At 43.9% G+C, this 12,597-nt stretch overlaps 1 protein-coding gene across 3 annotated transcripts in view; it reads right to left on the bottom strand.

Annotated features, from left to right (window-relative positions):
• The window catches only part of ZFR (zinc finger RNA binding protein), a 47,746-nt gene extending 37,852 nt beyond the window's left edge, over positions 1 to 9,894 (bottom strand). For all 3 annotated transcript variants that reach the window (XM_032097251.1, XM_032097252.1, XM_032097253.1), the window contains exons 1-2: positions 9,784 to 9,894; positions 9,495 to 9,579 (exon numbers count right to left, since the gene is read on the bottom strand). In XM_032097251.1, the coding sequence (XP_031953142.1) occupies positions 9,495 to 9,579; positions 9,784 to 9,820 (122 nt within the window). In that variant the 5' untranslated portion in view covers positions 9,821 to 9,894. The remainder of the gene's footprint in view (positions 1 to 9,494; positions 9,580 to 9,783) is intronic.
• Between the last annotated feature and the right edge of the window lie 2,703 nt (positions 9,895 to 12,597).

Below are 12,597 nucleotides of genomic sequence, written 5' to 3'. Positions count from 1 at the left end.
TACTTTAGGAGTGACTTTGCCTCTGTATTTCTAGAGCCTGTCACTCACTACAGGCATAAAATTTTCAGTATTTGAATGTATCTTCTTAGAACTTTAAGGAAAATTATTTTTTCCTATTCTTACAATTTTGAAAACAAAACACTGCTCATAATGCAGTTCACTATGAATCCAGAGAGGCCTGAAGGCATGCAAATGTGTTATCCCCTCTTGAATTCTGCTAAATTTCAGCAGTAATGCATTCTATGGTTTAACTACATAAAGCCTTAAAAAGACAGGGTTTTGTAGCCATTTAGAGTTTTCCCTTCCTCTTCCTTGTTCTAAAAATTTCTTTGCATCATGCCATTACAATTCAGTGATTGCCACTAGATAGCTAAACCATACACTTACCAATAAATCACCTCAAAGATGAGCAGCCTCATGTTTTCAAAACACCCTTTCTTCTTTGATAATCTATACATTTAGTCACACAACCCGATTTAAATCCAATCAAATTCTGCCATGTTTTGTTCACTGTACATACTGCAGGCGCCTGCATCAGTGATGCAATATATGCTCTGTATCGACCTCTCTTTGCTCAGCTGCACACAACAGACAGCCCATTGCCTATACTACTTTCTTCAAAAAGTTGATTTTTTTCAAGTCTATTCAACAGCCTTGAATGGTAACATGCAAAACAAAAAGAACTGAGCTTGAGAGGTTACATCTGCTTAAAAAAGGAGCAACTACTAACATTATCCCTGTCAAAATCACAGAATCAAAGAATGGCTGAGATTGGAAGGGACCTCTGGAGGTCATCCGAGGTTCAATCCCACTTAGGCAGCGTCACCTACAACCAGGACTATATCCAGACAACTTCTGAGTATCTCTGAGGATGGAGACTCCACAACTTACCCAGGCCACGTGTGCCAGGACTCAGTCATTCTCGTAAGAAAAAAGCACTTCTTCACTTTCAGAGCGAACCTCCTGTGCTTCGGTTTGTGCCCACTGCCTTTGGTCCTGGCACTGGGCACCACTGCAAAAAACCCTGACTCTGTCCTCTCTGCACCCTTCCTTCATGTATTTATACTCATTAAGAAGATCCCACTCACCCTCCTCCAGGCTGAACAGTCTCAGCTCTCCCAGCCTTTTCTCATTAGAGAAATGCTGCAGACTCTTCAGCAGCTTTGGTGGGCCTCTTCTTGGGCTCTCTCCAGTATGTCCATATCTCTCCTGTACTGAAGCCCAGAAACAGACACAGGATTCCAGGTGTGGCCTCACTGGCACTGTGTAAGAGGGGAATGATCACCTCCCTCATCCACCTGGTAATACTTTGCCTAATGCATCCCAGGATGCCATTCCCCTTCTTGGCTGCAAGGACCCACTGCTGGCTCATGTTCAAGTCTGGTGTCCACCAGGACCCCCAGGTCCTCTTGCTTTCCAGCTGGGTGGCCCACAGCATATACTGGTGCATGGGGTTGTTCTTTCATACTGAACTTTGCACTCCCCCTTGTTGAACTTCCTGAGATTCTTGGCAGCCCTTTTCTCCAGACCTTTGAAGTCCCTCTGGATGTCACTGTAACCCTCTGGCACATAAGTCACTTCTCATCATTTTCTATCATGAGCAAACTTGCTGAGAGTACACCCTGCCCTAACATCTGGACCATTAATGAAGATGCTAAACAGAAAAAATGCTAAAATTGGCAAGTTCTCCATAAAATGAAAGAAACTTCGCTAGTATGGAAAACTGCACTAAATTGTTAAAACATTCTGTATTTCCTGCCTTAAGCTACTACTTTGCTTTTCTAGTACCAATAATGTAACTATACTTTAAGCTATCATTGTTGTATTTTAGCAGCAGACAAAATTTTACACATAATTTAACACCCTAGATTTAAGCCTGTAACCATCAATCCATTCTGAGGATACAACTACAAAGGACATAATTATACCATTAACAGAAGATCTTCTCCAAATGCTCAGTTCCTAAAGACAAGCACCTGCTGCAAATTTCAACTAGTTGGCAGGCTTCCCTCCTTAAAATGACAAAGACTTCTCTGACTCGAGGCACCTTTCCTCCTCAATTATCACCTTCTCTGTCTCCCCATTGTAGCCCATCAGCTTCCCACAGCTGTCATATTCAGTGAAGTCTCTTCTGCTGAGAATGTGTATGCATCAAGATTGTGATGGAACTCAACAGAGCATGGGCCTGAAGTACTCAGAGCAAGCATTCTGAGTTTTTAGCTTCATCCTGTGGTAAAACTATGATTACTTTCACTGCCCAAGCATTTTAGGATAAGGTGCATGTACTGTTAGGTGAATAAATGTTATCCTTAACATCAGTTTAAGTTTAGTAGTGCATAGCGTCTTCAGAAGAAAGTCCTACCCACCGTTGTCCTTACCATCCTGTTTTCACCAACACAAGACTGAACTATGTTTAGTGATACCTTAAACTTAGTCTGCTACGCCTGTGTGAATTACAGCCCAAACATCTCTGAAAGACTCAGTACTTTTCAAACCAGTATCTAGATGAAGAACAGTTAACTGGGGCAGATATTGAAGACAAAAGTAATTAGAAATACCAGCAAATATGAAAAGAACACTCCATCCCCAATCAATCCTCAACAGCCAACTCATCCATGCACAGCAACTCACTTTCTTTTGCTGTTCTACACCACCTGAATATGCTCTAACATGGTGCACTACATTCGAATTCCAAACCAGCTGTAACTGAAAGAGTTCATCCAGATGGCTGTCTAGAAGATTGCATCTTAACCTGAACTCACAGGCACTATGGTCTGCTCTGAACATGAACTGCTAAAATTGCCTTTATCTGTGACAGCTCACCACACTCAGTCATGCTGCTTGAAGGCAATTTAAAGTTAACAAATCATTCCTAACTACCCAAGCATCTCTGATCCGTGTCCTGTCTCATTAGAGCAAGACACAGTATGAATATCACCAAGACAAAACTCACAATACTTAAAAGATTCTCCACCTTTTTAACAGAAACCAAAACCATAATACAAGGTTAATTGAACAAAACTATCACATTTGCACGCTTCTCTGTCCAAACATTACTCAGTGCCCCTATCTCTCCATCAGCATTTTAATCAGCCAATTTGAGATTAAAAACTTAACTATGCCTCTCTCCAGCATTGAACCAAGAATGCTAACATTACCTTACACGTGAAAGACAAGCCAATATTAGGGTGTTAATTTCAAACTGAATAGACACACAGTGGCTCAGGTGAGGTACAGAGTATGCACACACACACAAAAAGACGACTAGTATCACCACATTCCACATTTATTTCAGGCTCCTAAACAGACAGATTAGTACAATCACTTAAATAAGTAACAAATGAGGTTTGCATTGCATGCAGGTTTATAACCTTAGGCTCTAAAACCACCACGAGCAGAAAGCACAAATTGTAAAGGTCCTGTAATATCCAGAGAAATTTCCTGCATCAGTATTTGCATAATCTAATGCTTCTCTCAGTAAATCACGATATTATTACTGGGTAGTGCACACGAAGAATTTTAAATGAGTAGGATAGCAGGAAATTTTATGCAGCAACAACACTGAAAGGAACGAGAATGTTTCTAATACATTATTTACAGGCTTAAGGGGCACTTAGCTCTTTTGCTGTCTTTGATTAAATACAAAACAAGATTTCAAGTATGTTTTATAAAAATTAGTATTTATGAACTAATAAAGACTGTAACCTACTCCTTATCTAGTCAATTGAAGGAACTTTACTGATTACACTGTTACAACAGTAAATATTATCAAGTTCTATGTGCCTGTCCTGGTTTTGGCCGGGGTAGAGTTAATTTTCTCCTTAGTAGCTGGTTCAGTGCTGTGTTTTGGATTTAGTATGGGAATTATGCTGGTAACACACAGACGGTTTAGCTGCTCCTCAGTAGGGCTCACTTTCAAGTCAAGAACTTTTCAGTTTCTTGTGTTCTGCCAGTGAGCAGGTGCACAAGAAGCTGGGTGGGAGCATGGTCAGGAGAGCTGACCAAACTGGCCAAAGGGATATTCCATGCCATAAAATATGCCCAGTGTATAAACTAGGGGTAGTTGGCGAGGAGCTACTGACTGTTTCTGGAGAACACACTGGACATTAAGTCAGCAGGGGATCAGCAGTTGTGTTGTGCATTGCTTTCTTCTCTTGGGTTTTATTCCCCCTATTCCCTTCATTACTACTATTACTTTTATTAGTATTACTGCTATAATTCATATTATTATATTTATTTTCTTTTAACTATGAACTGTTCTATCTCAATCCAGGAGTTTTACTTTTTCGATTCTCCTCCCCATCAGGGTGGCTGGGAGGTAAGCAAGAGGCTGTGTAGTACTTAGTTGCTGGCTGGGGTTATATAGCAACAACACCATACTCCTGAATTTTCCAAATCCAAGGTCTACCACCTGAGCATCTATCAATCTGGCCTTTATAACTGCCTCAAATATCCGTATTTAATGTTAAGACTTGGGCAAATTTTAATTTCTTCTTCACATGAAGGATGAGAAAGTATTTAAATGATCCACCATGGCCACAGATAAACTGTAACTCCAGGAAGGCATAGTGACTTCTATGCCAATAATAGCTCCACTATCCTTCCAGTTTTTGATTTAAGTTCTGCACCTGGGACAGGGCAGCCCTGGAAGTGTGGACAGACTGGGGAACAGGAGGCTGGAAAGCTGTGCCACAGAAAGGGACCTGGGAGCCCTAGATGATAAGAAGTTGAACATTGAGTCAGCAGTGCCCTGGCAGCCAGGGGAGCCAACCCTGTCCTGGGGAGCATTAAGGACAGCATTGCCAGCTGGGCAAGGGAGGTGACTGTCCAGCTCTACTCTGCACTGGGGCAGCCTCTCCTCGAGTGCTGGCAGCAGTTTTGGGTGCCACAGTATAAGGAAGACATTAACTTGTTAGAGAGTGTCCAAAGAAGGGCCACAAAGATGGTGAAGGGTCAGAAGGGGAAGCTGTGTGAGGAGTGGCTGAGGTCACTTGGTCTGTTCAGACTGGGGGAGGCTGAGGGAGACCTCATTGTGGCCTTTAACACTCCCACAAGGGGAAGCAAAGGCACAGGCATTGATCTCTTCTCTGTGGTGACAGTGACAGGACCCAAGGGAACGGCCTGAAGTTGTGTCAGGGAAGGTTTAGGTTAGGTATCAGCAAAAGGTTTTTCACCCAGAGGGTGGTCAGGTACTAGAAGAGGTTCTCCAGGGAAGTGACCACAGCACCAAGCCTGACAGAGTTCCAGAAGTGTTTAGAAAATGTTCTCAGGCACATCATGAGATTCTTGGGGATGTTGGGTGCAGGGCCAGGAGCCGGACTTTGATGTTTCCCTGTGGGTCCTTTCTAATTCAGGATATTCTGTGATCCTATGATTCACTACTAATAATGCAAATTAGAATACTGTCATTTTTGCAATTCCGGAAGGGTTTACACCCGTCTACAACAAGTTTAGAATTAAATACAGAAACTTTCCTTAAGAGTGCCTTTCAGCTATTACTTAGTACAGCAGATTTTCTCCTTTGAGTCTTCTGAGTGGGAGCTCCACAACTGCGGACACCGAAATTCTAAGGGACCAGCTTATAAACAGAATGCTCCCACATCTTCATGAGCCCTGATGGGATTCACCCCAGAGTACTGAATGGGCCAGCAGCTATTACAGCAGTACCTCTCAAACATCTACCAAAGGCCTTGGGAGTCTGGGCAGGTCACTGCTAACTGGAAGCTTGCCAGTGTTATTCCCATTCACAAAGGCATGAGGGAAGAAAGAGGGAACTAGAGACTTAGTAGTGTAACCTCAGCTCCTGGAAAAATTATGGAGATACTAAGCCCTACTGGAAGGCGAAAGAATTCTTAAAAAACAATGCAATCATCTGTCACGGTCAACACGAATTCACAAAGGGAAAATCTTGATTAACCAACATATCCTTCTATCATAAGGTCACTTGCCTCCTGGATGAAAGGAAGGCAGTGGATGCAGGTCTGGTTTGACTAAAGCTGCTAACACTGTCCCTCGCAGCATCTTTCTGACAAGTTGTCCAGCTGTGGGACAAGCAGGTTCACAGTGCTCTGGGTGAAGAACCTGCTCGATGGCAGCACTCAATGGGCTGTACTCAACGGTGCTACATCTGTCTGGCAACAAAGAGCTTGAGTGCATCATTAGCAACTTGGCTGATGATTCAAACTGAGAGGTGCTGTGGATCTTCTTGAGAGGCAAGATGCCTTGGAGAGGGATCTAGATAGACTGGAGCACTGGACAGTCATTAATGCAGTGAAATTTAACAAGTTCAAATGCTGGATTCTGCACCTGGAATGGGGTAATGCCAGGCACACGTATGAAGTGAGAGAGGAATGGCTGGACAGCTACAGAGGGAGATGTGGAGCTGACTGGTGCTGGACTCAGTGTGGGTCAGCAGTGCCTGGGCAGCCCCAAGGGCAAACCCCATCCCGGAGCACCAAGAACAGCACAGCCGGCACAGAGAGGGGATGGTCCCTCTGGGCTCAGCCTTGGGGTGGCCTCAACGTGGGCTCTGCTGGGCCCTGCAGGTGGAGAAGGATGGCAAGGTCTTTGAATGTGCCCCGAGGAAGAAACGAAGCTGGTGGGAAGGCTGGAAGGAACTTCCTGTGAGGAGCAGCTGAGGACTTTGGGCTGGGCTGGTTTGGAGAAAGGGAGGCTAAGGGGTGACCCCACTGCTCTCTGCAGCTTCCTGAGCAGGGGAAGGGCACTGGGAGCTGCTGAGCTCTCCTCCCTGCTATCCAGGGACAGGACATGAGGGAATGGTTCAGAGCTGCACCAGCAGAGCTTTCAACTGGCTGTTAGGAGGCATTTCTATACAGAGAGGGTGGTCAAGCACTGGAACAGACTTCCTAGAGAAGCGGTCGATGCCCCAGTCTGTCAGTGCTCAAAGGCATTTGGACAGTGCCCCTAACAATGTGCTTGAACTTGGCCAGCCCTGAAGTGGTCAGGCAGGTGACTGGACAATGGCTGTAGGTCCCTTCCAACTGGAAGAATCTATTCTATTCCTTGAAATTGAACAGAATCTACTTAAGACTCTCTACTTTCTGATGCAGAGTTTAGGCTTTTTATTTTTTCAGCACGTTTCCAGATGAAGACTTAATATATTTTGAGATACTCATACATTAAGATATTACAAGGAAGGTGTGTACGCTAAAAAGAATTTCACAATTTTTTTGCACCTAGCTGAACTAAATGCTGAAATCAATAAAATTCTGATTATTATCATTAGGGAGCACTGAGATCATCTAAAGTTGCAGACTAATATTCTTCTAACATACCAGAATTTTTCACAATCATTTTAGCAAGAGAGAACCTTTAAAAATGTGACTGATATTGTGTTTATTATGAAAATTTCTGTTTATTGCTACAAAAACTACAGTGGCAGGACTTCTAAATGGGGTATGTATAAAGAACTAAAGACTTCAACTGCAAGTGTGATTTGCTCTCCTAAAACAACTTGTTACTTTGAGCCACTTTAAAAAAAATCCATAGATTAGTTCAGCATCCAGAAACACCTTTCATTTTTTAAGATTTGTGCGGCTCACCTATGTATTAAGTATGTAGAAAAACATCTGTTTATCTATTGCCCTGGTTTCCAAGAACACAATGATTTTTTTTATTCTATGAACTGTCACTTCAAACACTGGGAAAAAACTTAAAAGGACTTGTTGTAATATTAAATCTTACCATCTTTCCCTGCCACCACCATCTCCTTCTCAAATATACAGGAGGGGAATAAATGTTTTGTAGCACTCTGTAAAAACACTAGTACGAGCCTACCAAATCTGCTTTGTGAAAGTAAGCTGCCCTTCAGACATTTTAAGTGACTCTTGTGTTTTCAGCTCAAAATATTAAATTCCTTCTTATGAAAGGAGTACTTGAACACTGACTGCCGTGTCTCTTCACTTCCAGATGTGGTAAATACACAAAAGGTTTATAGGATGTAGAGTCTTTAACTGATAGGCAATTAAATAGTATCTTGAATTTATGACAGTGAAGGAAGAAGGTTCTTTTGATCTGTTTTTCATTTTCTCAAAAACCCACTTAGGATCAACTATTGAACTTGAATGTTATTCCAACTATATAACTTCAAATGAGTTGTTCAGGATCTTTAGTCTAAGGATCACCTCAGCTCCACAATAAAACATGAATTTAAAAATTCATCTGCCTTTCAAAACTGCAGACATATATCTTGGTTTACTATTCACTTAATTTTTATACCTAAAAAGAAGTTATATATATATGTCCTATATATTCACTATAACTGTCACGTAAAATGTAAACACATACACACACTGTGAGCATTCAAAGGAACTAGAAGATTAGCTAAATTTAATCCTCTATTAAACACCAGAATAAATTAAATTCAATGTACTTCACATCCATTTTCAGGAAAAAAACAACAGGAAAAACAGACTCGGAGTTATTCCAACACTTTCACAGAAGTGTACATTCCTAAAATAGGTATGCAATTTTTATTAGCTAGTAGCACACATCCACATTTGTTTGTTAATAATCTCTGATATACTTGCTTTATTCTTTTAGCTTTTTTCTTATTCACCACAACTTAGGCACTGAAGAAGGTCTTTATGAGAGATTTATGGAATGAGCAATGTAAGATTCAAATGTGCACTTTAAGGTGTCACTCCAACATGAGCCAATTGCAAAGATGTTCCTGACTGTATTTAGCAAATTAAGTAACATGATGTCACAAAATGCAATGTAATATATGCTACCAATTACTTTTTAACAGTCTGGCCACAATTTAAATGAAAAAAATGACAAATATACAAAGAGTGGTGGCACTGTGTCTATACAAGATCAGTAGTGATAGATCTATCCAGACAGATAGGACACAGGTATGTATACTGTTTACACAATCATGGGTCCTCAAGTTCCACTAGAACACTGCTCCTGGTCTTAAAAATCGGAGTAGAACACTTTTTTAAAACGGTACCTGTCCCTGAAAGTAGCTTCTCGACTTTTTCTCAGACATATTAATCATAACATTACTTCAATTGGATTAAGTCCCCTGTATTTTCCGGTGCTCCATCTCTCCCTGATCCAACCAGCCTGCCTTAGGTTGGTTTCCAACCCATGTTAGAAGGGATTCTGTGCTCCCACAGTGACAGCAAAGCCTTGGGGAGCGAGGCCTGTGTTCCCCGAAGCTGAGGCAGGAGACGGGCCTGGGGGCGGCACACGGTGACTCGCCGGTGCTGCTGACTGACTGCAAGTGGCCATTTTAATCTACGGGCCCGGGGACCCCATGCTGTGGCTGATCATCCCCCTCCTTCTCCGCGGTGCCCAGCCCCACCTCCCACCCCCAGGCATACACGGAGATAAGAACGCACGCCCGCGGGCGCGGCAGGAGGGTCCGGGTACAATCCACGGCAGGGAGCAAGGGGCGGGAGTTGTCCGGGGTCCCGGCCGGGGAGAGGGGCCCTGGGGGGGCACGGGGGGGTCGCGGCGGTGCTTACCTGTACTGGGCAGCAGCCCCGCTGTGGGTGAATCCAAAGTAGTTGCCGGTGGCCATTTTGGCATCTTCCCCCAGCCGGCTGGGCACTGCGGCGGCGGCGACCGAGGGGCGGCGGCGGCCGGGGCCATGACAGGAGGCCCGGCGGGAGGAGGCGGTGGGGAAAGAACGGGACACACAGAGGGACAAGGGAGAGAGAGCGCGGGAGCGCCGGGTCAGACTCGGCGCCTCAGGAGCGACCCCCGCCCGCCGCCCTCTCCCCAAGCACGGACACGCCAAGCACCGCTACTCACCATAGGTGAACGAAACTACCGGGCATATGGGAATCATGAGTCCGGCCTGGCAGCGGCGACGGCGGCGGGTGAACTCTCAACTCTCCCCCCCCTCCCTCCTCCTCCCGCTCGCTCCCTTCCCCCACCCACCCACCGACGGCGACAACGGCGAAGTGCGGCCGGGCCGGCTCCGCCTGCGCAGGCGCGGGATGTGCGCGGAGGCCGCTAGGAGATGTAGTCCGGCCGTGGCACGGCTCCCGCCCGATGAACTGGGAGCCGCATCCGCCGCGGGGATCCGCGTGCGCAGGCGCGGGATGTGCGCGGGGGCCGCTGAGAGCTGTAGTCCCGCTCGCCGGCCCATGGGGAGCCGCGCTCGGGGCAGCCTATAGAATATACATACACATACAGACGTACATATGTATATATGACATGTAGAATCCCGCCGTAGCTCCTATGTGGTTATTGCACATGCGACAGTGGTGCAGCCTCACCCACACAGGGCCATTCATGTGACTTTTCCAGAAGCCAGCAGTCCGTCAGATCACTCCTGTAGAGCGCTGGGCAGCACACTGCGGCCAGTGCAGTGACCTCCCGACCAAAGGCATTGAATGAGCGTCCGTTCCCCATGGCTCTGCCCCGCCTTCCGGCAAATCCTTCCCTCTGAGCATCAGATGTCCCCCAAAACTCTGAACAAAGCAAAACTTAAATGCTTAAATACTTCAATCCCATTTATGTATTTTGTCTGTGCTACAGTGTGCATTATTCCTAAACTAATGAAGGCTTATAAAACACTTCTGGATTAAGTAAAAAGTATCATTTCGGAAGTATTTGTTTACTGTAAGCCAAGCCTATTCAAAACATCCCTGCTTGGGATGTCCTCCTGCAGTCCTCACAAAGGCAGAGGGTTCCCATATCCCACAGTAGCTGTGATCATAGGCAGTAAGACTGCAAAGATATTATTGTTCATAAAATGAGAAGAGGAAAGTACTCTCTCATCTAAAACATTATTGCAGCTGCATATGAAGCACAGCTACTTCCGATGCCAAACATCCTTGCCAATTCATTGAACTAATTAGTTTGTCAATATTATTAATTTTGCATAGGAACTGAGTATTACTGTACCTCCTGTTCATTCTTATCCTAATCAAGCACAACAGTAAAAGGAATCTGCTAGGTTCTACCCAAAGTGCTTTTCTGGGAAAGAAAGTGGCTACTGGGTCAAGATATTTAATTGCTAGAGATTAGAAAAGAAAAGCCTTACTCCAAAGTTCTATGTGACAGTACTTGAGGACTCAACAGAAACCTTCTGTAGAAAAACTTAGAAGATACAGCCTCTGCCATGAAAACCTCAATTGACTCAGGATATGCAAATTATACAAGAGATATATAATTGATATAGATATTTACAGCCTTACTTTTAATGAAAATTGTTCATAATTAGACCACTGGATCCTGATGTTTGGACAAGAAGACAACAGAAGGGGTTTTTGTTCCACTGTCTTTCAAGTTTTTTCAGTTATAAGTCTTCCAATATACTGATAAATAGACAATATTCAGTACACATTCCATTAAAAATATAAGCATCTATATACACACAGATGTTCACACACCTTTTATCACTGCATCACTAAAGCTACGTTTGCAAAGTAGGTAGGCCTGCCATTGCTATTCGTTTATGAGGTAAACTTCATAGAATGACAGAATCAGATTGGCTGGGGTTGGAAGGGACTTTAAAGATCACCAAATTCCAACTCCCATTCCTGCCATGGACAGGGACACTTATCACTAGTCCAGGCTTCTCAGAGCCCCATCCAGACTGGCCTTGAGAGCTTGCAGGGATGGGCCATCCACAGCTTCTCTGGGCAACCTGTGCCAGTGTCTCACCACCCTCACAGTACAGACTTTCTTCCTAATATCTCATCTAAACACACTCTCTTTCTGTTTGGATCCATTGCCCCTTGTCCTGTCACCCCAGGCTCTTGTAAATAGTCTCTCTCCATCATTCCTGTAGGCTCCCTTGGGGTACTGGAAGGCCCCAATTAGGTCATCCCAAAGCCTTCTCTTCTCCATGCTGAACAAACCCAATTCTCTCATCCTTTCCTCACAGGAGCGGTGCTCCATCCCTCTGATCAACTCAGCGATCCTCCTGTGGACTCTTTCTGTGGATATGTATCTATATTATGCTACTATTGATATGTATTATATTATAATATTCCAAATAAACTTGGAATATTTACCCTCTTTTCAACTTTGTCTCCATAAAAAAAACCAAAAACTCCCCCAAGGCTTTCTTACTCACAACTGAGATTTTTGACTTCGGTTTCATAACTTTTCTTCACCCAAGTAATTTCTATATTCAAATACTACACCCTTTATGTTGTGATTTCAACCCTGCATATTTCTGAGCAAAAGCTCCCATCTGGCAGCCCAATTCAGCTGCAATTTCACTAGAAGTTTCAGATTACTTTCTTGTGTGAATTTTGCATTTTGAGTTTTCAGTGCATATATCACTTTAAAAAGACTACAACATAATTTATGAGAAGTCATACTTTCTAAATGTGACCAAAAAAAATGAAAATCAAGGTTTCTTTTCTCCTTGGGGGGGTGTGGGGGGGGTGTGTGGGGGGGTGAGAACCACTAATATTATACAAGTCTTTCCCTCAGCAGTTTCCTAATAACAATCTGATGCTTCCTGGTGACTTTGTGCACCATTACATAACATCTATTTATGCTACTACTAGCTTGCAGGATCAGATTCATGGTCTATACTTAAAAAACCTCAGTGGGTTATAAAACAAGATTCTATCTTCTTAAGACATATATCAGATTGCTTCA

Source organism: Corvus moneduloides, chromosome Z (genome assembly GCF_009650955.1).
Source record: "Corvus moneduloides isolate bCorMon1 chromosome Z, bCorMon1.pri, whole genome shotgun sequence".
NCBI lineage: Eukaryota > Metazoa > Chordata > Aves > Passeriformes > Corvidae > Corvus > Corvus moneduloides.
Note: the sequence above shows the minus strand (reverse complement) of the source record. Positions and strands in the feature narration are given on the sequence as shown.